We start from the raw sequence: 27,240 nt of genomic DNA on the forward strand, positions 1-27,240 counted from the left end.
AAGTACGCCTTAAAATCGTACAGAAAACCGGCGAAGAATATTTTTAAGGTGGATAAACGATAAAGACGATCAGAAGAATTTTCAAAAAGTACCAATTTACATACTACACAGTATTTTATATGTATTATGACCGTTGACGAGTGTATTAAAGGGGGATTCTGGGTTTAAAATTGCTTTTAAATATCGTTTATTTATTAAATAAAAAATATTATAACAATATAGACATTTCAGAATGAAGAAGTAATAATGAGAAATTAAAAAAATTAAATTTCATATACATTTTAGGGTAAATTTATGGAAAGTCTGTTTTTTAGCAGCTTAGGGAAGCTCATTAATATTCATGAGATATTCACAAAATCACGTCACCAGTGGATTCCAAACTCGCGACGTCATGTACGTTGTGTTTGTCAACTAATTTACATCTCTCTCCCCTGTCAAACGACGACCACCATTGTGATCATTGTGAAATACATTTTTTGTAGATTTTCTAAGCTAGGCCTAAAGTGTAATAATAACAGTAGTAGCATATATTTATTTGACATTTAATGAAATACAAAATTTAGTACAGATACGGAGTCATAAATTATACTATTTTTATACCTCTATAGTACAGATCGTATTATCGGCTTCACGTACAATACTACTCTAGGCCTAGCCTAATAATAATATGGGCGAGAGCCATTCTGACTAGGGATTCCATGCCACGATGGCTACGTTAAAACAATGGGGCCCATGGGCCTAGCTAGCCTACTACTAGACGATTGGCCCATAAATAACAAAACCCATCCTATCAACCAAACTCTCCTAAACAATCTAAACCTAAAACATTCTACAAAATCGGCTGTAAATATTGAAGCAAAACAAGGTCCGATCGCCGTCCACACGTATGGTGTCCCGATCGTCTAAGTAGGCCTAAAATAAATAGGTTTAGTTTACTCTCCAAAAAAGCGGATACTCATGCATCAAGCAAGTAGACCAGGTAGTAGGAAGGAGACCTAGCCGATCCGGCCCAGTTAAAAATTGAGCTAGCTAGTGTAGTAGACCATGAGTAGACCCTATGCGAATTGATACTACCAGGCCTTTTACTATAGGCTGCACTACACAAATATTCCAACTCTCTCATTCGAGCTATATTATCTATACCATTCCGGTAGGTCGAGTCGACCTTCAATCAAATACTGTACATCGTTCATGTTGTGATTATAGACGGGGTATACTCGACCCGACCAGTTTGGTATTGTTGTATCTGCTTATCACGTGACGATGCCAGACATGGGCAGCAGAGAGAGCACGTGTATTGTCGTCTCGCTCGATCCTCAGCAGGAATGTACAGTATACGTTACGCTTCATTGATTTTGATTTTTCCCTAAGTCGGTGCGAAAATCGGCAAACGTAAAGTGCAAACATATCTAATTTTTCACTGTTTTGATGAATTTTCATAAAAAATTGACTTTATAAATGGGAAGACCGACTAAAATTACATCAGATAAGTATAATTTTACAAAATTAATTGATATGGTTTATGATAACGAGTCGTCGGAAGATGGACCATTTCACGAATTTCCTATTTTGTAACCACAGTGTGATTCTGCCGTAGCTGCACTTGTAATCTGGCCTGATTTCACAGCCTTCGTTCTGCTTCACTGGGCGCTTATATAAATTGAAACTTTTACCGTTCAAGAGACAAACAAATATATTTTACATTTTTTACTATTCATTTTAAACCCGGAACTCTCCTTTAATTAAAAAGTACAATATTGATTATAATAGGTCAATGTTACGGAGCGCCCTCTATACGGAGATCATAACAACAACAGAGTGGGAATTCCATGGATGGTTTGAGAATAGAAAAAGGTTTCTCCTCTAGAGGTACAGTACGTACAGACCCATTATACTACACCAACTAACTATCTATAAATAAAATGATCAATTATGCCACGTTAAATACATTGTTTCCTGTGAACTATACAGTACAGTACCGGCATATTAAGTATAGGGCCTAGCTAGGCTAGGGCTTGTTGGGCTAGGCCCTAGCTAGGCCAAGGCCGCCAGGCTAGGCCCTAGACCTATCTACTAAATACTAACCCTAGCCTACTGTAAAGTAGCTAGAGGCCTAGGCCTAGCCATGTCTAGACTACTTACCTGTTTTAACTTTAGTAACTCTATATTTGGACTCTCTATCTTAGGCCTACTCTAGCTAGGCCTCTTTAGAGTCTACTGTAGTAGGGCATGGGATGGGCGGTGGTATGTATGGATGCTAGTCAAGTCGCCCCATCGCAAAGTCGCCCCATACAAAGTCGCCCCTTACACAGTCGCCCCATCGCAAAGTCGCCCCAAAACAAAGTCGCCCCGACACAGTCGCCCCATCGCAAAGTCGCCCCATCGCAAAGTTGCCCCAACGCAAAGTCGCCCCATCGCAAAGTCGCCCCATCACAAAACGCCCTATCGCGGCTCATACCTATGAGCTGGTATCCACGCGTAGGTTGAAGAAAGATTCGTAATTGTGGCTCTGGTAACTAATTTTAAAATCATATTAAATTAACATTTTCGAAACTATAAATCAGGGATAATCTTTTTGGAACTTTCAAACAAGGGACTATTTTTTTAATGATTTTTAAAAAGCACATCACTCCATTAAAACCTGTAAAATAAAAATTAAAACACAAATTATGTATATAATAGGATAAACATTATAATGTATACGACATTTAGCGCGACCAAAGTAACAACGCGATCAATGTCAAACGCAACCGATATGATTAAAACCGTGGGCGACTTTGCGATGGGGCGACTTTGCGTTGGGGCGACTTTGCGATGGGGCGAATTTGCGATGGGGCGACTTTGTAATGGGGCGACTTTGCGATGGGGCGACTGTGCCGGGGCGACTTTGTTTTGGGGCGACTTTGCGATGGGGCGACTTTGTATTGGGCGACTTTGTATGGGGCGACTTTGCGATGGGGCGACTTGACTGGATCCCGTATGTATATTATTGTCCAAAAAAGAAAAAAAAAATGCACAGAAAACAATAATAATAGTAGTAAGCCTATATAGTCGATAAACATTCTCCATAGGGAACAAGACCATCACTGTAAGTATCTTGGTTTGACACTGACGAAGCTCAGATGCTGGGTGAAGCGAGTCAAATGACCAAACGGTACGTTTACCATACATAAAGAGCCAACAATATCGGCAAGGGTTCGAGGCTCACTCGCTCCTATTTCTGGTGTTGGAACAAATCTTCTCGGATAAGGACTATAAACTGTAGGTCCAGTGTACACAGTTTTAACCCGTGGGATTACCACTTATCTGATAGGAAAGTGATTATATAAAACAGATGCTAACTTCTTCAGTAAAGTGTACAAAAATATCTTAAAAACGGTAAGACATCATTCTCCTGCAGCAAATAATTCTGTTTAATTCAGCAATAGGATTGTTCCTCACACAACTGTAAACATTGTTTTTAGATAGCATACTCTAAATAAACATGCCTCTAGGCAAATGGAAAGTAAAGCCTTGTGTGTAATACGATGGTAACTAAAAACAAAAAACCCCAGCTCCTCCCATCATTACGCCAACCAGTCAAACAAGTTGATTTCAAACTTTGGATATGAATGCTGCAAAAAGTTTTTTGATCAGGGCTGAACAATTGATGCCCCTTATGACTTGCATATCCCTCCTCTCCCTAACCCAAACAATTATTTTGTCATCCATAACTAATCATATGCAGATTTTCTTTTTTGTTTATTGACAAATATTAATTTTATACAAAGATATACTAAAATGTTGTTAAAAGCTAACACTTGAACAGCCTGCCAATCTCACCACCTTCATAAATCCAAATACTGTAGGAGAATATCTGTGTCACTTTTTTTTTTCATTCTAAATGTTTTTTATATTTTTGACACCAATTTTTTAAATTTAATGCAAAAAGTATACATTTTTATTATTAATATGACATGACAAACAATTGATTATAATAGGTTTTTTATGGTAGGCCCAAAGCTCTGTCTACACTATAAAACTTTATGTGACAAAAAATGTGATGCGGCCATATATGGACATGATGATGCCATATCACTACCATATTTAAGCATATCACTACCATATTTGGGCACGTCACACTTTTTTTTGTCAAACTAGTTTGATAGTGTGGACAGAGCTTAACATCTTCTATATTGTTTTTGCAGGACAAGATGGTAGTTTTCATTGTAGCCATATTCGCCATTGTTGCTTTTCCGTATGTGATGTACAGGTACCTGCAAAGTAAAAATGACTCATTACAGAAGGCATTGTCTACAGCCGAAAGAAAAATAGAAAATTTAAATTGTGAGATAAAAACTCATTTACTTTGTATAGAATTACTGCAGAATGATGTTGAGGAGGCGCGAAAAAGTTTAGTGAATATGGAACGTTTGGAAAAAGAAAATGCGTCAATGTTTAAGACAATTCAATGTACAACGAAAGAAAACCAGAGCCTTCAGGATGAAATCAAGTCCATTAAACACCAAAAAGCGGAAGAATTTATCAACAATCTAGAAAGAGAAAAAAATGCGGCACAGAAGAGAGAAAGTGAATATTCTATTAAACTTCAAAATGAACAAGCTTGTCTCAAGAAACGACTGCAGGAGATCGAGTCTCTGAAGCAAGAAGCAGAGGATTCTAAACTTTGTGTTATTTGTGATGAAGCCGCAAAGAACGTTGTTTTTATGCCATGTGGTCATTGCTGCTCTTGTGAATCCTGCTATGATAGCCTTCCAACAAAAATATGTCCGGTTTGTAGAGAGAAGATAATCAATACACAGTCAATATATATATCATAATCAATACAAATAATCAATAAATGTCAAGACACAATCAATACATATAATCAATCCACAGTCATATAATCAATGTACAGTTAATATACATATAATCAATACACAGTTAATGCACATAATAAATACAGATTCAATGAATTCTGCTTCGGATTTGCGCGGGAGAATCATTTAGAGCCCATACAAAATTACTTTTTAAAAGATTTAACGTTTTAAACATTTATGATTTAAATAAATTACAAGTTGCCTCATTTATGTACCGTTTATCTAACAATTTACTGCCTTCACATTTTAATGCTTTATTTACAAGAATTGACGAACGCCATTCCTATAAAACCCGATCCTCTGTTAACAATTATATCCTTGATAATTTAAATGTTAAGGCTCGACGATTTTCTATGTATTATTTTGGTCCCAAACTTTGGACTTCACTCTCAAATGAACTTAAACAGAAATCTTCCTTTTCTAGTTTTAAATCTAATTTCAAACACAAAATGGTGTCAGAATATGCTACATAAATTTTCGCCGATCTTTTATCCTTATTTATTTGGTGGTGATACATGGCATTAAATCCTTCACCCTGGTATTCAATAATCTCCGCTACATTGTATCGTTATACTTGTTATTATACCATATTTAATTATATTTCATATTGTACTCTAATTGTTATCATTATCCCTTTTATCATATATTATATAATTGCCTGGTTTATCTTAACTTCTATAATTTAAATTTTTTTTTATTTCTTTATTTTATGTACTTTCACTATTATATATTTATATTTTAGTCTACTCTGTAGCAATGTTAGTATACTTAGGCATACGGGAGTCACGACTTAAAGTTCAGTGAACTTACTGTGACTTCCATCCACCCACATTTAATATATGTTATGTTATGTAAATGTAAATGATATATATATATATATATAAGTGAGTGGAAAAAATAAATAAACGAAACGAATGATATATTGAAAATATTCTTTTTTCCAAACCAATAATTAAAAACTAACCTTGACAGTTTCGCTGTCCTGATCGGACAGCTTCTTCAGAAATAATGACGATCTATCATCAAACAGACTGACCTCTAGAGGGCCTATTCTGTTTAATGACAGGGTCATACACGTGACTGAGTTGGTGGGTGCCCTCGTCTTTGTTGATGATTTGGTTTCCTCGTCTGCGGATCCAGACGGCTTCTCTGATGCGTCGGTTGTTTGTATCACCCAATTACTCAGTCACGTGTATGACCCTGTCATTAAACAGAATAGGCCCTCTAGAGGTCAGTCTGTTTGATGATAGATCGTCATTATTTCTGAAGAAGCTGTCCGATCAGGACAGCGAAACTGTCGAGGTTAGTTTTTAATTATTGGTTTGGAAAAAAGAATATTTTCAATATACTTATACCTACAAACCAGATGAACATTTTAAATCACAGATTCAATGAATACAACACAATATAATCATCCAATATACATACAGAGTCATTATACATATATCAGTGTGCTTCTTATTGTTTGCTAAATGATAATCTGGACCATGTTCAGGGGTATTTAATTGGAGGGAGTCTTTAATTGCAGTGTTCTTTAATTGGAGGGAAACCTGTGCAGAAAACAATTCTACAGTTGTCTCAAATGTAATTATTGTTTGTTTTTGCAATTTAGATAATTTTGTTTTTCAACGTGAAACAATTATCATGTACAATTTTTACTTTTGACCTTGTTTTTTTTTAAGCTTTAGGACATCTTTAAAAATTATTTTTTATGTGCTTTTTATACTTTTTTGTATATATTGTTTACTATGAAAATTAATAAACTTGAGTTTATTTGAACAGCGTCTCCTTATAAGACGTTTTTATGAACTGTATTGTATTGAAAAACAGCAAATAACCATTTTAATTTAAGATTAAACTAGATTGTAAGATTTAAAAATATGTAAATTTTCAAAAATAAGAAAGATTTAATGATTATGCAAGGGTATACTTACTTGAAGTATAATCGTGATTATACAAGTCCTCTCGAGGTGAGAATCAATTGGCGTATCTCATCTGCATATAGGCAATAACCAGTATTAAAAGAACTACTTCCGGTTCATCTCCCTGACCTACGACCTCTTCCAAAACTCCTCAAAGTTGAAGGGTGGGTCATTATGTTGCAACCTAATATGATTAAATTCTGAAGATAAATTAGTAACATAATACAGTGTAGGGTGGGTACCACAATGCAGAGACTGCGATGAGTCAATGAACATATATATATACACTCTTTATATAACACAACTTTATTAATAGAACACTAATCTGCAAACAAATCACAACGCAGATAGAAATGTCAACATTTTTTATTTTTTTTTAAAAACTCAACTATAACTATAACACCGTAACAAACTGTAAACCTGTATCCAACTAAGGCAACACCATAGTCCACCTCATCCCACAGTGTGAGAAGCAAGGGTGGGTTTATACCTTTATACTGGTAAAATGTATTCTTTTTCCGGGTGGGAATTGATTCTCACCTCGAGAGGACTTGTATAATCACGATTATACTTCAGGTAAGTATACCCTTGCATAATCATTAATTATACTTCATCCTCTCTCGGCTCGAATCAATTGGCAATTTTGAAGCTACCGGTACCCCACCGAGAACTGCCTCAGCTACCGAAGAGGTAGCAGAAGGTCTATGATAAAACCGACTAAATGTTGACGTAGAGGCCCACCCAGCGGCCTCTAAAATATTCTTTAATGTAACTCCCATCTTGTGAGAGCAGGAAGCTGCTGCTCCTCGAGTTGAATGAGCCTTAAAATGCCCAGTGTCAACTCCTGTTAAACCAAGTATTTCCACTATCCATCGGCTGGCTGTAGCTGCCACTACCTTCTTATGTGGTTTTGAATGGCTAATAAACAATTGGGTCTCAGACCCTCTGATCGTACTGGTACAATCTATATATCTCGAAATAGCTTGTACAGGACAAATACTTGAATCCCTAAAGGCCTCAATGTTTATACATTTAATCTCGAAACCCGGTCTATGCTGTTTGAATAATTTTGACGGAACAAATCTTACACAACTAGGGGTTACCGTCATGTTTCTGATATCCATAGACATCAGAGATGAAACTCTGCCCAATGTGGTCAATGCCACTAATAATGCTGTTTTCAATGTTAGCATTTTTAGGGTAAGTTCATCCCAATGTGGGAGTGATCGCAAGAATGTCAGTACTGGCTCCACCTCCCAAGTGTGTACATACTTAGGTCGAGGAGGATTGCGATTAAACAGGCCTTTCATTAATCTGCATATTTCCTTAGCTTGCCCTATGGGCTTATTCTTATGATATTGATGGTATTGAGAAATTGCAGATCAATAAACCCCCAATGATCTGAATGATAAACCTCTTTTTTCAGATTGGACTAAAAATTCCATTACCATCGCTAAAGGTGCTGAAATAGGATAATGGTTTCTCCTACTACACCAGCAACTCCACTTTTTCCAAGCAGATTGGTATTGTTTGTGTGTCGAGGGTCTACAACTGTCCAGGAGAACCTGTGCAACATCTTTTGACCACCCGTCTCTTTGGAATTGTTGCCGCAAACTAGCCATGCCGCTAAGTGTAGGGATGTGGTCAGTGGATGTGGTTGCCCCGAGTGTGGTTGGGTGAGAATGTTCTCCCATTGAGGAAAAACAATCGGTTCTGTTATTAACATTTCCAGAATCATTGGATACCATATTTGTGTTTCCCAAATTGGTGCAATTATTAGAGCTGTTGCTCGTTCCGATTGAATCTTGCGCAATACGTTGGTCAAAAGACAGAAGGGCGGAAACGCATATACGAGTTCGTTTGTCCAGATTATCGAGAATGCATCGATTATCGCTGCATCCGGGTCCGGTTTCCATGCCGCGTACCGCGGAATCTGATGGTTTAGTCTTGACGCAAAAAGGTCTATAGTTGGGAAGAACTGAAGTTTTTTGCATGTGCGCTGGAAGATCTGGGGGTGTAACCTCCATTCTAGCCTGTCTATAAATATTCGTGACTGTGTGTCCGCTATACAATTGTCCTTCCCTGGTACGTGGAAGGCTGTAATTGTGATCTGTCTCAGCATGCACCATTTCCAAACTGTTACAGCCAGATCCGATAGGTTGGCAGTGTGTGTTCCCCCCTTGTGTTTGAGATAGGCTATGGCTGTCGTGTTGTCCAGTCGTAGCCTGATATGACATGTTTTCATTTTCTTTGCGAATGTTTGGAGTGCTAGGAATGCTGCTAGCAACTCCAGATAGTTTATGTGGTGTTCCCTCTCTATTTGAGACCAGCGACCGCCGGTCTGCTGTTGTCCACAGTGAGCTCCCCAACCTTGCGTTGAGGCATCCGATGTGATTATCAGAATTGGTGGTGGCAGTGTAATTGGTTTTCCGTTCCACTGACGTAAGCATCGAACCCACCATTGTAGCTCTTCGAGACTTGCTTTGGATAAGACTACCTGGCTCTTGTATGTTGGGTCTCTTTGAACTACCTGAATAAGATCTGCCTGTAGAGATCGAAAGAAGATCGGTGCTGGGAGCACATCTTCGGCCGTGGCATTCATTTTCCCTATGACACTGGCTAATGCTTCTGCTGTTAATTGTGGGCGTTGGATTGTTTTCCTGCATAGTGTCTCGAGATGTTGAACCCTTTCGTCTGGAAGACTTAGTGTCATACTTTGAGAATTTATTATGTGACCTAGAAACCTTACCTGGTGACTTGGAATCAATTGAGATTTTTTTAGATTTACTAGCATGCCTAAACCTTCTAGTAGATTTAGGATATAATTTTTCTGTGTTAGACACTCGACTTGTGATTTGGCTACTAGAATTATGTCGTCTAAGTAAATCATGACTTTCATGGCCCGTTGACGAAGGTGAGCCATTACGGGTTTCATGATTTTTGTAAACAGTCGCGGGGCTGACTTCAAGCCGAAGGGGAGAACTTGGAATTCGAATGTTAATTCGTTCCATCTGAATCTTAGAAACTTCCTGTGTTTCTTGTAAATTGGTACCATAAAATAGGCATCTTTTAAGTCTAGGGTTATCATCCAACTGTCTGGATGAATTAAGTGTTTGAGCATGCTTATTGATTCCATTTTGAAGTGTTCCGAAATAATGAATTTGTTGAGACGCTTTAGATTGAATACAGGTCTGTACCCGCCGGTCTTTTTTGGTATCACAAAAATCGTGGAAATATACTGATGTGGGCAGTTTATTACTTGTTTCACAGCTCCTTTCTTTATCATTTCTTGTATTTCCTGTTGGATTATTTTTTGTTGATTGTTGTTTAGATGAAGTTGATTGGGTGTACTTAGTTGCCATGGGTGATGGGCAAATTCTATATGATAAACCACTATGGTTTGGAGAATCCATGGGTCGTTTGTTAACCTTTCCCATTTTGGTAAAAAATGTTTTATTCTCCCTGCATAGTTTTGATTGTAAGAGATTAGCAAATCGAAATTCCTTTTTATTTTTTTTTTGATTGTGGTTTAGTTTTTTTGAAACTTTTTTGTCGGGTATTGGTTTTGACCTTGACTTTGGTCTGGTCGAAAGGATCCTCTGGTAGTCTTACTACCATATGATGATGATTTCCGAAAGGAACTCTTATTCTCGAACCCTCGGTTTCGGTATGAGGGTCTTGTGTATGTTGGAGTTTTCTTTTTGTAACTCTGGCCTTTTGGTGTAAATTTCGTTTTATCTGTATTAGTTAACCCTTTCACTACTTTTTGGGTTACTTTGTTCAACTTATCATCCTCATCAACTTTCTGTGCCCATTCATCGCCAAATATGCAATTCATGGATGGTTTTACATCTCTTAAGTAACCTTCCTTTAAGAAGGGTTCCGCCTGCCGTTGTCTAAGAACTGACATCCTTTGGATGGCTGAGCCCAACAGACTTCCTGTTGAAGATAGCAGTGCCTTCATTTCACTATCCTGCGAGTCTTTTACCACTTCTAGGGCTTTAATCAGTGGAATTGATGCTCTCAGCATATCTTCTTGGACTGACCAGACCGAGTTGTCATTTTTCCATGACTCAAACTTTTTATTTTTCATTGTCGTTCTAATTGGTTTCGGCATATCTGGTCTGATTTAAAATATTTTTCTATAGCCGCATCAGGTTTTAATTTCTCTAATATTTTGTCTTTCTTCTCTTGATCTAAGATGTGGGTCCTCTGTTCTTCCCACCACGAGAGTACGTCTTTATCGTATGTTGTCCCTTTGGCCCTTTCATGTGGGTTAATTAGGGAAATTGGAACAACCTTATCTTGTTCGTTCTCTAATTCCTTGTCTAGGGCGTTATCTGAGTGTTTGACGGATAACGCTTCCTCACTCTGGGCTATATGGTACGAACCAGATGGTGAGCTCAGTTGTTGTTTTGAGTGGCTATTATTACGCCTTCTATATCTATTTTGACTCTTATGTGAACTCTCATCCGAGTCTGAGGAGCTTTCAGATTGATATCTCCTCTTTCGAGGCATCCTCATTCTCGATCTAGCCCTAGAGTGAGACTCGGATGCAGTTTCTGACCTGATATCCTTCATCGTCTCCTGCAGCATAGATTTGAAGAAATTCATTTGGCTATGTTGCATGTCGTTTAGTACCTCCATTTGTTCGGTTGAAAAACCATTTTTTTCAGGAGGCGGCTTGGAGATCGTACAAGAAGCCATTGTTGATTTTCTTTGATGGCTCGATCTAGCCCTTTTTGATTTTGTAGGCTCATGTGTAGGATGATCACGACCCATATGGAGGCGTGTATCATCGCGCTCACGACTCAAATGAAGGCGTGAGAGATCGTCTTCTGAATTGCGACCCAAGTGGAGGCGCAATTCCGATCTACTGTCTTGTTGTTGAACGCATGGTAGTGACTGATTCAGTAAGCTTGAATTATTAACACTATTTTCTACACTTATATCTGTAATATTTCTCTTTTTGACCTTGTCATTATGAGAACTATACATTTCTTCTTTATCCGAAGACATACTTACGTTCTGTAACAAAATAATTTCGTTTTTCTTCTGTGAAAAATTTTCACAACTCGGCTACCGCCATGCAGTTTTGAGAAGAGGTCGTAGGTCAGGGAGATGAACCGGAAGTAGTTCTTTTAATACTGGTTATTGCCTATATGCAGATGAGATACGCCAATTGATTCGAGCCGAGAGAGGATGAAGTATAATGATAAATAAATTTTTCATCGGAATGAATCGAATTACAGTACTATATACACTATGAATAAATCACTATTGCATTTGAAATATTTTGAAAAGAAAAATTAATATATGATAAACTTCTAAAATAAATGTATTTGAAAGTGAATGGTCCTTTTATAATTTCATGTTATGTTTTTAATTTCGTTTAAAGTATCAACCAAACCGATTTCCTTTGCGCAGCATTGAGTTGGTTAGGGAGAAGTTTGGAAAAAACTGCGGCCTACAGTATGTACAACTCCTATCGTATTGATTAAGGCTGGTTTCCTGTCGACGTAAGAAGTCGAATTTTGCAACGATTCTTGCGTTTCATACGTTTCTTACGTCTCTTACGAAAGTTGAGAAAAAATTGACGTCGTTGACGTTAGTCAAGATCGTGTCGGGCCGCAGAGAAACATCTGTAGTTATGCTGCTCCCGAAAGTTGAAATTTTGGCTGTGAAACACACGTCGTATGCTTACGTCGATTTTAGTGTTGTTACGAAAGTTGAAATTTTTTTCTTACGTCGGTCGGATTTATGACGTATTTGAAACAACATCTCTGATTGGTGTTTCTTTTTAGAGCGGGTTTTATCATTTTTCGCGCAAAATGTTGAATGTTGTTATTGTATAGCCTACCTGTCAGTGCAGCACACCAACATGTTATTTTAAGTAGATAAGCTAGGCCCTAGTATTAGTAAAATACTTAATGAATACTGTACGGTACCGTACTAATAGGAATTGATTTGACCAAATAATCAAACTAGCCTAGGCTAGTAGGCCTATGTATTATTTGTATGAATCAAAATATGAATTAATTATCCTGGCCCTCTAGGCCTAGCCTTAAATAGTTTTCAAAATTAAAAAAAGGCAAATCATTTCGAGATTCCTATTATTATTAGACCTACCCTAGACTAGGCATTGGCCTATTGGCCTATAAGCATATCTAATCGAGCATGAGATAGTACTACCGCAGTAAGATACCCATTATTTACAGGCCTATAATCTATATATAAATTTACGTAAGGGCAAAATTCGGTAAATCGCGCTTTACTTCTAGAATTTTTACTCGATGGTATATAAAGTTGGTTCGTACTTTCGGTACTGATTTTAACCACCTGATGTAACCCTGTTTACTAATTAAATTAAGTTAGATAATTAGTTATTGACGATTAAAACGAATTTAGGTTCAACGATTTGCCCCAAATAGGGGTGTTTTCCGATCGTGGTATACACTGTCTAATAATGGATGTCCAGCTGGAAAAATACCCGCCACAAAAATGCGAGGAGGCTTCGCATTTTCCTATCTCCTCCTACGATAATTGTTTTTAATAGCTGAAAACCGGTTGAACAGCTAGAGTACAGCATCATAATGTTGAAGACAGGCCGATTTTCTTTAAAAAATACTATTTTGATTTAATATATGATTATACAAATGTATTGATTTGCGATGAATGGAACATCCCAATCTCTCAGTCTGCCAGAGTTTGGTTTAACACAAGTAGGTACATTTATGAGCCCTTGGTTTAACACATACGGTAGGTAAATATATGGGCCCTTTGAGAATAAACTTGAACAATACTGTAAATACCTATTATAATTACCTATTTTTGGTCCTCATTTGAATCGAACATTTCTTACTGTGAATGTTCGTACTGTTAGATGTAATATAAAAATATATACAAATAAACTTATTACTGAGATTGTGGATAGGCTCTACTGTTAGATATATAAACACATTATTATATACAAATAAACTATACTGACAGTTCCTTCTCAACGTTTGTATTAATTAATAATTACCAAAAATATAAACGTCGTAGTGGTGTATCGTGACTATATTTCAATCGATTATGACAGTGACAATTTTAACAAAGTATTAAATCGCAAATGTTTTACTGTATATATTTAGAGGTATATTATTTATAGGCCTATAAAACATGAAAAAAATATTTCGTTACTGAGTGCATAAAGAATATATTTAAAAATTGTTCCTCTTTGCACCTATCCGCTTTCCCATCCCTCAACCCTAAAACTCCCTAATTAGAACATGATTAGGCTAAAATTATAGTAGTAAATACATACAAATGTTATTGTCCGGCTTTATTTCACTATAAGGACATACACATTACGTCATAACTCTTGTCGCTCATTGGTTGCTTGTTACGATTACGCTTACGTCTCTTGCGAAAGTTGACTTCAAGTCAACTTTCGTAAGAGACGTAAGAAACGTGACGCAAGGGCGTTCATTCAAGCGTAAGATAAAAAATCCCGGTTTCCTGTAAAATCGGAAGAAAACGTCGTAACGCAACAATTGTTAGGTCATCGGTTTCCTGTAAAATCGTTTGTCGTTACCATTTTTCTTACGTTGCGTCGATTTTATAAATTTTCGATCGTAATCGGTTTCCTGTAAAATCCGCATTTCTTACGACAAATCGACGTAGTCGCAACAAAAGTGATGTTCTTACGTCGACAGGAAACCAGCCTTTATGCTCGCCGTCCCACGTGATCCAACTGACGTGATCTCAATACAACGAGTATAGTATGAACAATTGGTACCTGGGCCTACCTAGCTACTGCATGTACTATTATTTCCTTTATACATTACGTCATTCTATAACTAGTGCCATCACAGGAGTATTGTAATATGTAATTTATTTTTACCAAAAAACATCAATGAATGTTAACTTCAGCGTAATGACGTCGTGCGTGCTGACCTATATTTCGTATCCCGTTGGCGTTAGACCACGCGCGCATTTCGGAAGTGATCCCGCGCGCGTAGAAAGTAAAGAAGAATCCTTAGAAACGACCAAAACATTACTTCAAATAAAACTAGGCCTCTGATATTATTAAAGAAGAAGACACAGCACAGTGAGAGGGATAAAACAAATTGGTATAGTTGATATTTAAACTGGTTGGTTAGTTTATAACCTTTATATTCCACAATATGTAAGTGTTATAAATTACATAGGCCTGGCCTGATTAGGCCTGGGCTAATAGTAATACTAGGAATAAACTTGGCCTCTAGCTATTATAGTATAGCCTAGGCCTAGCCTAGACTCTAGGCTAGTAGTAGGCCCAGCCAGGAACAGAATAATCAAAATCGTTGATCTACGATTAGGCCAGATCGATGTGCAAGGCTGATATTACTGTATACTATTACTAGTCTAGGCCTAGGCAGTTTTTGTTTATTAAAAAAATACAAAATAAAACTATTTCAAGACCCAAGTAAGGGGACCATATCTTTAACAAAATATAAAAAAATATTTGTTTGAATAGGCCTAATAGTCTTAATTAAGCTCTGTCTACACTATCGTCAATCTAGTTTGACAAAAAAAGTGTGATGTACCAAAATATGGTGGTGATACGACCAAAATGATATGGTAGTTATATGTCATCATCATGTCCATGTATGGGCACATCACATACAGTTTAATAGTGTAGAGTTTTATAGTTAGACTTACTTAGCCTAGGCCTGATTACATTAATTCACTTTGAAAAAAAGTTGGATCGGATAAAAATATTTACCTGATAAAACCGTAATATAAAGAGAATAAAATCTCTGAAGTCACTGGTGTTTTGATCAAATTTAACTACTTGTTTTAATAAGTGTAATCAGATTTTTGGATAATTTTTTCTTGAAAAAAAAAACTTTTTTAAAGTTACAAAATGGCCTATTCAAAGTTTAAATTTATCCAAAGATTAAAAGAAAAAAATAAGCACATTGACTTCATTTTGAGATTTTGTATTATATCTTTGTAGAAAGTATGAATAGGCCTACAAGTCGACGATCTGACATCAGTGAAGCTGATAATGACTGTTTGGCTGAGATGGAACTCTCCCGTTTACAGAGACAGTACAGGATTCTTGAAAACGACAGAAAGGCCTACTTCGAAGAATCGCAAAATCTTGTTAGAAAACAAAAGTAACATTTCCACTTTCTCGCAAACTATTGTTAGAAACGAAAATAACACTTCCTCTTTGTAGCAATCTCTTCTTAGAAAACAAAAAGTAATACTTCCTTTTTGTCGCAAACTATTGTTAGAAACAAAATGTAATACTTCCTCTTTATCGCAAACTTTTATTAGAAACAAAAGTAATACTTCATCTTTGTCGCAAACTCTTATTAGAAACAAAAATAACATTTCCTCTTTGTCGCAATCTCTTCTTAGAAAACAAAAAAGTAATACTTCCTCTTTGTCGCAAACTATTGTTAGAAACAAAATGTAATACTTCCTCTTTATCGCAAACTTTTATTAGAAACAAAAGTAATACTTCATCTTTGTCGCAAACTCTTATTAGAAACAAAAATAACATTTCCTCTTTGTCGCAATCTCTTCTTAGAAAACAAAAAAGTAATACTTCCTCTTTGTCGCAAACTATTGTTAGAAACAAAATGTAATACTTCCTCTTTATCGCAAACTTTTATTAGAAACAAAAGTAATACTTCATCTTTGTCGCAAACTCTTATTAGAAACAAAAATAACATTTCCTCTTTGTAGCAATCTCTTCTTAGAAAACAAAAAGTAATACTTCCTTTTTGTCGCAAACTATTGTTAGAAACAAAATGTAATACTTCCTCTTTATCGCAAACTTTTATTAGAAACAAAAGTAATACTTCATCTTTGTCGCAAACTCTTATTAGAAACAAAAATAACATTTCCTCTTTGTCGCAATCTCTTCTTAGAAAACAAAAAAGTAATACTTCCTCTTTGTCGCAAACTATTGTTAGAAACAAAATGTAATACTTCCTCTTTATCGCAAACTTTTATTAGAAACAAAAGTAATACTTCATCTTTGTCGCAAACTCTTATTAGAAACAAAAATAACATTTCCTCTTTGTAGCAATCTCTTCTTAGAAAACAAAAAGTAATACTTCCTTTTTGTCGCAAACTATTGTTAGAAACAAAATGTAATACTTCCGCTTTATCGCAAACTTTTATTAGAAACAAAAGTAATACTTCATCTTTGTCGCAAACTCTTATTAGAAACAAAAATAACATTTCCTCTTTGTCGCAATCTCTTCTTAGAAAACAAAAAAGTAATACTTCCTCTTTGTCGCAAACTCTTGTTAGAAACAAAAGTAATACTTTCTCTTTGTCGCAAACTCTTGTTAGAAACAAAAAGTAACACTTCTTCTTTGTCGCAATCTCTTCTTAGAAAACAAAAAGTTATACTTCCTCTTTGTCGCAAACTATTGTTAGAAACAAAAAGTAATACTTCCTCTTTGTCGCAAACTCTTGTTAGAAACAAAAAGTAACACTTCTTCTTTGTGGCAAACTCTTCTTAGAAAACAAAAAGTAATACTTCCTCTTTGTCGCAAACTCTTGTTAGAAACAAAAAGTAACACTTCCTCTTTGTGGCAAACTCTTGTTAGTGAACAAAAAAGTAACACTTCCTCTTTGTCGTAAACTATTGTTAGAAACAAAAATAACATTCCTCGTTGTCCCAAACTATTGTTATGAAACAAAAAGTAATATTTCCTCTTTGTCGCAAACTATTGTTAGAAACAAAAATAACAGTTCTCCTTTGTCGCAAACTATTGTTAGAAACAAAAATAACTATTCCTCTTTGTCGCAATATCTTCTTAGAAAAACAAAAAGTAATACTTCCTCTTCGCCGCAAACGCTTGTTAGAAACAAAAAGTAACACTTCCTATTTGTCGCAAACTATTGTTAGAAACAAAAATAACTGTTCCTCTTTGTCGCAATCTCATCTTAGAAAACAAAAAGTAATACTTCCTCTTTGTCGCAAATTCTTCTTAGAAAACAAAAAGTAATACTTCCTCTTTGTCGCAAACTCTTCTTAGAAGACAAAAAGTAACACTTCCCCATTTGTCGCAAACTCTTGTTAGAAAACACATATTAACACTTCCCCTTTGTCGCAAAATCTTGTTAGAGAACACATATTAACACTTCCCCTTTGTCGCAAAATCTTGTTAGAGAACACATATTAACACTTCCCCTTTGTCGCAAACTCTTGTTAGAGAACACATATTAACACTTCCCTCTTTGTCGCAAACTCTTGTTAGAGAACACATAATAACACTCCCCCCTTTGTCGCAAACTCTAAGAGAACAAATGTAACATTTCCTCTTTGTAGCAAACTATTGTTAGTAAACAAAAAATAACATTTGTCAGTATCTTGCTTTTTTTTAAGAGTCCACTTGGAGTCTTTGAAGGAAGAAAACACCGAGATAGAGACAAACTTAAAGCTAGCCACCAGTACAGCAAATGATAAGAAAGACAGAGCGTGCTCCAAGAAAATCAATTCTTTGGTTTGTGACCATGATGAATATTTAAATATGATTGATACAGAGAAACAAGCTATCAAGGAGTTGGATAAAGAGGTTAAATTAGTTATCAAACTATTTTCTATTTATATTTTTTGTTTTGTTTAATTATTTGTGTAGACAAGGCTTTAGGGGACGTTACGTTACTGTACCGCAGGTGTTCTATTGCATTTATTTTTTAATGGAGTCTTTAGTTAGTAAATTTGAAGAAAGTGATTTTTCTTTTCAGAAGGAAATAAAATAATTTGATAAAGTAATACTGTAGATTATGTGTTGAAATAGAGAAAAAAATACACCTAATGATAATTAAATAAGCATTAAGTTCCAAGCCCGTTCTTTAAAAAATGGTCGGATAATCTGGTATAATTTTGATTCTCTACCTTAATTGCATCAATCAATGCATAGCATAGCATGCATAGCAGGACAAACATCTTGCCTACTTAGCTCTCTGATGCAACGCTATCGTCCATGGGCCGAATCTTCCCGGGCAGTTAATAAATTAACTTCTGTCAAGAAATTCACCGACTCAAATGATTGTTTTACAGATTTTGATTATGGAAGATAAAGTTAATGATCAATACAAATCCCTGGGAGGTAGCAGTCGAAGTCAAACACGTCATTTAATTACGGACAAACGCTTCACAATTCTTGAGAATCGGCTCCATAAGGTAAATATACTTCAACCATTACAATTAAACGACTACGGTACTTTAAGAATACATAATTCAGAAAACATAAAAAACAACCCATATGAGCATTCTCGACTTGCTTTTCTTAAACTTTAGGTTCCAAATAATGTGATTATATGCATATCCTTATATGGATACGATGATATCATACCAATACCACATAACACTTTTTTTCAAACTAGTTTGATAGTGTAGACAGAGATTTAGACACTTTTTTAAACATATTTTGAGAGAAATTCTAGTAAGAACGTTGAATCGATTGCTATGCTTGTGTTGCCTTAGAGTTTATGGGACTACGGGGTTGTTGGGTTATTCATCAAATTGGAGCCAAGTCACTATACCGAAGGGTGTAAAACTTTAAAACATTTCCCACATTACAAACTGTGCGTTAAAACTTCTTGTAACATGTAGACCTCGATAGGCTTGTAATTCTGGTCCGGAGCAGTTGCAGCCAAGGCAGGCCTTGTTTCAGCAGCCACAAAATAACCGATAATTAACCGATCCAAATTAACCGATAACATTCCTATGGAAACGGGGTTTAATCGATTCCGCTTAACAAACAATAGGCCTAATTGTAATTAATTGTAACTGATTGGTTTATAAATTAACCGATAATTGTGTTACTGGTTTGAAAAAATGACCTTAATTTATCCATGATTATGTTCAATGTCATTGTTTTCGATCAAAAACAAAATCTCTCTTGTTGCAGGCAACCATTGGTTTCAACGACATGTTAAGTGCAAACGCAGAATTACGATGCAACATTGACCACCTGACGCAAGAACGGCACATATTCGACTCGTTGTACAAAAAGTTATTAAAAGAACAACAGAATATCAAGCGAGAAATGAACGAAGTTATACAGCAGTCGACGGCAGCTTATGATGCAAGGTAATTAATTATACCATGGCAATCTAATATCATGATGCTGAACTCCGGAGATCAAAGGGTTTATATGTGGCTGCGACATGTACACGATCAGTTCCACGCCCCTTGGAGACACAGCACCGCGGAGAATATGTAGGCCTATAGTGTACTGCACTGTTGGTATTGTTTCGCACCCAGGCATAAGATCAAAGGACTGTTACGAGTTCCTACCTTGGCAAGGCGAGCTCATGTTCTGTTGTTAATGTTAGATTAACATCGGCGGAAAAATACATTTTCGTTGTGGTCAGAGAATGTATACTTAGCATAACAAAAATCTGTCTTGAGTAAAATAAATCGCATATGCGCACTGATTGATTTGACAGTTAGGGGCAGCTGACTGGGTTCTGTTTCCTTTAGTTCTTTCTTTCTTTACCCAGTCATCAGTAGTTGATTGGGTTCTGTTTCCTTTAGTTCTACTTTCTTTACCCAGTCAGCAGTAGTTGATTGGGTTCTGTTTCCTTTAGTTCTACTTTCTTTACCCAGTCATCAGTAGTTGATTGGGTTCTGTTTCCTTTAGTTCTACTTTCTTTACCCAGTCAGCAGTAGTTGACTGGGTTCTGTTTTCTTAGTTCTACTTTCTTTACCCAGTCAGCAGTAGTTGATTGGGTTCTGTTTCCTTTAGTTCTACTTTCTTTACCCAGTCAGCAGTAGTTGATTGGGTTCTGTTTCCTTTAGTTCTACTTTCTTTACCCAGTCAGCAGTAGTTGACTGGGTTCTGTTTCCTTTAGTTCTTTCTTTTTTTACTCAGTCAGCAGTAGTTGATTGGGTTCTGTTTCCTTTAGTTCTACTTTCTTTACCCAGTCAGCAGTAGTTGACTGGATTCTGTTTCCTTTAGTTGTACTTTCTTTACCCAGCCAGCAGTAGTTGATTGGGTTCTGTTTCCTTTGGTTCTACTTTCTTTACCCAGTCAGCAGTAGTTGATTGGGTTCTGTTTCCTTTAGTTCTACTTTCTTTACCCAGTCAGCAGTAGTTGACTGGGTTCTGTTTCCTTTAGTTCTTTCTTTTTTACCCAGTCAGCAGTAGTTGACTGGGTTCTGTTTCCTTTAGTTCTACTTTCTTTACCCAGTCAGCAGTAGTTGATTGGGTTCTGTTTCTTTTAGTTCTACTTTCTTTACCCAGTCATCAGTAGTTGACTGGATTCTGTTTCCTTTAGTTCTACTTTCTTTACGCAGTCATCAGTAGTTGATTGGGTTCTGTTTCCTTTAGTTCTACTTTCTTTACCCAGTCAGCAGTAGTTGACTGGGTTCTGTTTCCTTTAGTTCTTTCTTTTTTTACCCAGTCATCAGTAGTTGACTGGGTTCTGTTTCCTTTAGTTCTACTTTCTTTACCCAGTCAGCAGTAGTTGACTGGATTCTGTTTCCTTTAGTTCTACTTTCTTTACGCAGTCATCAGTAGTTGATTGGGTTCTGTTTCCTTTAGTTCTACTTTCTTTACCCAGTCAGCAGTAGTTGACTGGGTTCTGTTTCCTTTAGTTCTTTCTTTTTTTACCCAGTCATCAGTAGTTGATTGGGTTCTGTTTCCTTTAGTTCTACTTTCTTTACCCAGTCAGCAGTAGTTGATTGGGTTCTGTTTCTTTTAGTTCTACTTTCTTTACCCAGTCAGCAGTAGTTGATTGGGTTCTGTTTCCTTTAGTTCTACTTTCTTTACCCAGTCAGCAGTAGTTGACTGGGTTCTGTTTCCTTTAGTTCTTTCTTTTTTTACCCAGTCATCAGTAGTTGACTGGGTTCTGTTTCCTTTAGTTCTACTTTCTTTACCCAGTCATCAGTAGTTGATTGGGTTCTGTTTCCTTTAGTTCTACTTTCTTTACCCAGTCAGCAGTAGTTGATTGGGTTCTGTTTCTTTTAGTTCTACTTTCTTTACCCAGTCAGCAGTAGTTGATTGGGTTCTGCTTCCTTTAGTTCTTTCTTTTTTTACCCAGTCATCAGTAGTTGACTGGATTCTGTTTCCTTTAGTTCTACTTTCTTTACCCAGTCATCAGTAGTTGACTGGATTCTGTTTCCTTTGGTTCTACTTTCTTTACCCAGTCAGCAGTAGTTGATTGGGTTCTGTTTCCTTTAGTTCTTTCTTTTTTTACCCAGTCATCAGTAGTTGACTGGATTCTGTTTCCTTTAGTTCTACTTTCTTTACCCAGTCATCAGTAGTTGACTGGATTCTCTTTCCTTTAGTTCTACTTTTTGTACCCAGTCAGCAGTAGTTGACTGGGTTCTGTTTCCTTTAGTTCTACTTTCTTTACCCAGTCAGCAGTAGTTGACTGGATTCTTTTTCCAGTTCTTACTTTCTTTCTTTACCAAGTCATCAATAGTTGACTGGGTTCTAGTTTATGTTTGTATCGTTTTAATGTTTGTGAGGAATTATTCGCGTGTAAGTTCATATTATTCTAGTCATATAATATTTTCATTGATTTATATTCATTTGAAATTAAGGGACGAAGCCCAGACAAAAATGATGGCACTACGTGACAGAAGTGACAAGGAACAAGCACAATACAACTTAGAATTGAAGGAGTTACATCGAATCATTGATCACGACAGAAAGTTGAAGGAGTTTATGGCAATTAAGGCACAGGAAAGAATGGAAATAAAGGCGATTGAAGCGACAAAGTGCAAAAAGAAAGGTAAACTTAATTATTACTTTATTATTTTCTTTTCTTGTATGTGCTTAAATTATTTTTGGTTGGTGCGTATAAACGTCTCCAAATAGAATCCATACCAAGAAAATTGCCTCTGGTCGGAGTCTTTCACTCACCTGGTGAGTTTTCTCTATGAAAATCGTTAGAGACACCACGAAACTACATGGTTTTAATTGTACGCGTTCAAACTTTGATAAATGATAGTACGCGCGCGTCTACTTCCGCATAATAATTCAAAAGTTTACAATAATGTTATTAGGCGTGCGTATAGAAGAGATACACTATTGACGCTCATACAATTTTTACTACGCGCCACGCAGTTATTAGGTCAAAAATGTCAGTCTGCGCACGCTCTGAGAAATGCATACGCAGAATGACTACTATTATAAACAACTAGTGTGGAGTCACCTGGCGCGTCGTGAAAACAGAACGTCATTAGCAGTTTTGATTGCGCACGATAAGCCGTGTCCGGGACAAAAAATACATAAAATGTTATTAATAAACTCAGAATTAAATATTCTTTACCTCAGATGAGGAAAAATCCAACACTAAAATTCAGGAAGAAGAGATAAAATCTTTAGATGTAATTTTTGAAAGAATTAAAGAGTTCACTGGAGAAAAAAGCCTTGATGGCCTGGTTCGAAAATTCATTGAAAACGAAGACAAGAATTTCGCATTGTTCAACTATGTGAACGAGTTGAACAACCAAGTAGAAATGCTACAAGACCAAATACAGAATATCGAACTGGATATTGATGGCTTTAAAAAACAGGGAATGAAACTAGATAAGCATAGACATGCCATTATGAAAGATTTAGAGGTAAGATAAGACCACCAGAAGGTGTGGCATGATTCTGCTCCTTCGTGGCCTAATTGTCTAATCTAATAAGATTCTGTCGTCTTAAATCGTGAGACAAGGAATAAAGAGATCTTTCAACACTAGGTATAGAGATCTTTCAACACTAGGTTTTAAGACCACATCAATATTTTGGCCTGAGTGAAAAAAATTCACGTAGGCTACTTGTTGAAGAGAATCTGTAAGGCTGTCTTTTTTGCTCTCTTCTAAAACGTAAGTCAGACAGAAGCAGTCCATTTTTATAGCCGCAGGCCTATAGGCCTATAGACTAAATACATCATATCTTACAGGCTAAGTGTACAGAAAAAACGAAAGCAGGCGATGGATTTGAAACAAAGTTGAAACACTTAAGCAAGAATTTGGGACAGCTGAAGGGAGCAATTCTAAGTTTGTTCCGTAAAGCGGAATGTGACGAATCGACCATTACTGAAATGTTAGGTTCGGTGGCTGAAATTGACGACAGCAATGTCATGCTGTATTTAGGCAGTATTGAGCAGAAAGTTAGCGATCTTCTTCTGTCACAGAACTACTTACAACATAAGGTACGAAATCATTAGAAAACTGTGCGGCGGTGGATAACCGCTAGATCTGATACCGCGCTCACATTTAAAATTCTCAATGAGTATAGAAATTTTCATATATTTCTAATTTATAATATATATAAAAAAATAGAGAATGATTTAATTTAATAGGATGTACGTTTACTATAATATATATAAAGAGATCGTGGTGTGTTTTTTTTCTATCACACATTCCTTGCGTTTCAACGAAACTTTCAGCTGATATTGTGTCTCTCCTGAAATTAAGTACACTGCAAAATTGAGAAAATGGTAAAAGATAATAATCGTTTTTTAGAATGATGGGCCGGCAGTTAATCAACCAATTCTTAACTAATATTAGCAATCCCTGAACTGTTTCAGAACTCATGGATCTGCATCTGAACCAATTAATTTCATTTCAGGTTTATTGATATTTCATGCAGTACTTGCAGTAAATTGTTACATCAATTTTGAAACAAAGGAATTCTTTAAATACACATTTTTATTAAAATGACAAGTAAAAAGAGAAAAGATCATGAGAAAATCCAATTAATTATATTTTTTTAGTCTACTGAGAAAAGTAAACAAGAAACGACGACAGCACAGGTTCAACAAACCAACAGCATTTGCAACAACACCAAGTTGATAAAACATCCACAAACTGACGTCACAATAGTACCGCCCTCACTTGAGTATGTATCACTGCGCATTGCGCTTAACATATTTCGTGCTAAAATCTTTAAAGATTCTGTTGCGCTTTCTTTAGGCTTATTATGTTGTCTGTTTCTTTCTCCTAAACTTTTCACATTCCAGTTCTAGGCCTAACTGTTGTTTTCAATCTCTAAGTTTTCCTCTATTTGGAGAAGCTTGTGATGCCTTTATTTGTTATGACTTATTTTTGTACATCCTCCGACACATGATCACATGACCGAAAGCACCTAAACACTCTAAAAGTAATGTATTTGATTTGCAGAGTTAACAAAACTCATTAATCTAGTTTTCAGCAGTTTGCCGACCTTTATGAAATGGTGTTACATCTTTGGAAAACTTTGGAAAACTTTCTAACCAAACTTACAAAGTTTTCTATACTATAGTGACTTATGGATTAATACACTTTCGAATAATGGCATTTAACAGGACAATGTCCACTTCTGTAGGGAATAATTTCATCTTAAAATTTTGTTTAGCAATATTGCTAATAAAACTGATTTTTTAGTCGAGAAACATAGTTTCTATAGTAGGCCTATATTTTGCTACACAATTGTAGAAATGTGTAGCAAGAAGTTGTTGTTTTGTATAGCTTTTTGCTATGCTACACTGGCGAAATTATTCCCTGTTCTTGTGCCCTCGGCGATAAACCTTCGAAATATCGCAAAAAATCCTATTTCTGCATTAATATGTTAAACTTCTTATGAGTTCGGATCTCCTCTCATAATTCCAATATCACTTTTTACAGTGTAAATTCCTTTCATACTTCTAAAACAATCTAAACAATTTTGCTCTATGTTGATTTTAAATGATCCCATTTTTTTCGTTTTGACTCTAAACTCTAAAATTACCAACTGAAGCGTATATATTTCATTTTTTCGTTTCGGTCCATTTCTATTTTTAACCAGAAGTGTTGTTTGAACGCAAGATCAGTTCACTTGCCGATCTATTTGCCTTCTGCTTTCTAAATTGCACGAAACAATATATAAACAAAATATATATTTTTCTCCTTTCGCGGCATTTAAAATATCTTTAAATTTTCTCAAATATATATCTAATAATCTATCAATTTGTCCATCCATATCAATCAATCAATCAATCAATCGTTCGATTTATATAGCGCCATTCCAACATTCATTGCTCATGGCCGGCGCTGTAGAAAAAATCAGAAAAGGTGAGTTTTGAGTAGTGACTTAAAGTGACTCAATAACGATGTGTGTTTAATGTTCAAGGGTAGGTGGTTCCAGAGCCTAGGTCCAGCAACACTGAAAGTCCGATCCCCAACTATGTTTGCTCCTTGGAATGTCCAGTAGCACCTGATGACTAGATCTTAGTTCTCGCTTTCCCTTCTTGACTATCAACAATTCTGAGAGATATTTTGGAGCGCAACTATTTAGGCATCGGAACACCAGCAGCAGGATCTTAAATTTAACACGTGACTCCATGGGTAGCCAATTTAACTCCATTTACACTAGGACAATAACGATCAACAATAAATAGATAAGCATACACTTTTCTAACAGTAAAAAATTAAATATTAGAAAAGTGTTCAATTAAAATGACGTCATGATTAGTTAGAACAATAACACCTTGACTAAACAACACTATTGACGTTATTTGAATAAATGTTTCTAATTTATTTTGTTTCATGTAAGAAAACTTTCGGTTTATCGTCGGTCGTTATTGTCCTAGTATAATAAAAGAATAATTTTATCTTCATAACCAATTGCTCATTTTGATTTTGAATAGGCCATTTTGTGGTTTTAATCAAGTTAATCGTTTCCGCATTAAAATAAAAACAAAAACAAATAATGTTTTCACTTATAAAATGACAAAACAAACAGTTAAATTCAACCAAAACCCATTGGCTGGCAGCCAATTTGACTATTTTTTGCTTTAAATCCAATTTTTTGTAGACGTGAATAACTATATTATGGAACATCAAAATAGCACTAGGCCCTAATACAATTTAAATATTAGGCCTACATTTTATTTTCAATCAACTTTACTTCCTATATTAGTGATAATCCTATCGATAGTGACGATGAAATGAGCTCATCGATTGACGGTACGGGAGGGGTTCAACCGCTGACAGAGGAAGAACTCAGACGGAGGACAGCAAAAATCGTAAAACGACGACATGAAAGCATTCCAAAAAACGGAAAAGCCAACGAAAATGGAGCTCAGACTAATAAACAAAACACAGGATCGGGAGACAAAGTCAAGGCATAGATTTTAACATTTAAACGTACTAAAGTAAAAAGCCTATTATTTAATTTAAATTAGACAATTTTTTAAGCTATTCAGATTACGAGTACAAAACAATTTATTAATTAAATGCAATTGAATCATGTATTTGTTTGTAATACTTTTCTATAAAGATTGCTCTGGCATGGTAATGCCATAAACTGTTTTGCGCCCTCTATAATATATACTCTAGCAAAGAATATATATAACAAGAATGAGTATTCCGCGATTTTTGCATGAGAAATTTGTAACAGAGAGTTCCAGTGAGTGATGCCCGCCCTCATAAGGACGGATGTATACATACTAAATAAGACTTGATTTAATAGACATGATACGTGCCACATTAAATAG

General features: G+C 35.9%; 2 protein-coding genes and 1 long non-coding RNA gene across 6 annotated transcripts in view; 2 read left to right on the plus strand and 1 right to left on the minus strand.

The window, feature by feature from the left end:
• LOC140045084 (density-regulated protein-like) overlaps positions 1 to 11,342 on the minus strand; it is a 211,506-nt gene extending 200,164 nt beyond the window's left edge. The window contains exon 1 of the mRNA XM_072089826.1: positions 11,333 to 11,342. The gene's annotated coding sequence lies outside the window, so the exon portion shown is untranslated. The remainder of the gene's footprint in view (positions 1 to 11,332) is intronic.
• Positions 1,819 to 6,699, plus strand: LOC140043750 (uncharacterized). Of its 2 annotated transcripts, none has more exons than XR_011844389.1 (3): positions 1,819 to 1,874; positions 3,072 to 3,378; positions 4,188 to 6,699. It is a non-coding gene; the product is annotated as an uncharacterized lncRNA (long non-coding RNA). The 2 variants fall into 2 exon arrangements; XR_011844390.1 differs by having other exon boundaries at positions 1,825 to 1,869.
• A 3,486-nt stretch (positions 11,343 to 14,828) lies between the features above and the next one.
• Positions 14,829 to 27,022, plus strand: LOC140043751 (coiled-coil domain-containing protein 63-like). 3 transcript variants are annotated; one of them, XM_072088229.1, is made up of 10 exons: positions 14,829 to 14,920; positions 15,765 to 15,927; positions 18,162 to 18,351; positions 18,840 to 18,962; positions 19,693 to 19,874; positions 22,334 to 22,524; positions 23,070 to 23,359; positions 23,686 to 23,937; positions 24,502 to 24,626; positions 26,664 to 27,022. In XM_072088229.1, exons 2-10 carry the CDS (start codon positions 15,770 to 15,772, stop codon positions 26,872 to 26,874), a joined length of 1,722 nt encoding a protein of 573 aa, XP_071944330.1. In that variant the 5' UTR covers positions 14,829 to 14,920; positions 15,765 to 15,769; the 3' UTR covers positions 26,875 to 27,022. The 3 variants fall into 3 exon arrangements, with proteins under 3 accessions (XP_071944330.1, XP_071944329.1, XP_071944331.1); XM_072088228.1 differs by having other exon boundaries at positions 14,836 to 14,951; positions 26,664 to 27,021; XM_072088230.1 differs by having other exon boundaries at positions 14,848 to 14,895.
• Positions 27,023 to 27,240: the final 218 nt, after the last annotated feature.

The sequence above is a fragment of the Antedon mediterranea genome, chromosome 3, assembly GCF_964355755.1.
Source record: "Antedon mediterranea chromosome 3, ecAntMedi1.1, whole genome shotgun sequence".
Classification (NCBI taxonomy): Eukaryota; Metazoa; Echinodermata; class Crinoidea; order Comatulida; family Antedonidae; genus Antedon; species Antedon mediterranea.

Excerpts from the sequence above, each read along its gene's own strand:
- LOC140043751 (XM_072088229.1), top strand. The coding sequence starts at position 15,770 with ATGAATAGGCCTACAAGTCGACGATCTGACATCAGTGAAGCTGATAAT. Across the intron at positions 18,352-18,839 it reads TCAAGGAGTTGGATAAAGAG|ATTTTGATTATGGAAGATAA; the intron begins GTTAAATTAGTT and ends ATTGTTTTACAG. Across the intron at positions 19,875-22,333 it reads ACGGCAGCTTATGATGCAAG|GGACGAAGCCCAGACAAAAA; the intron begins GTAATTAATTAT and ends TTTGAAATTAAG.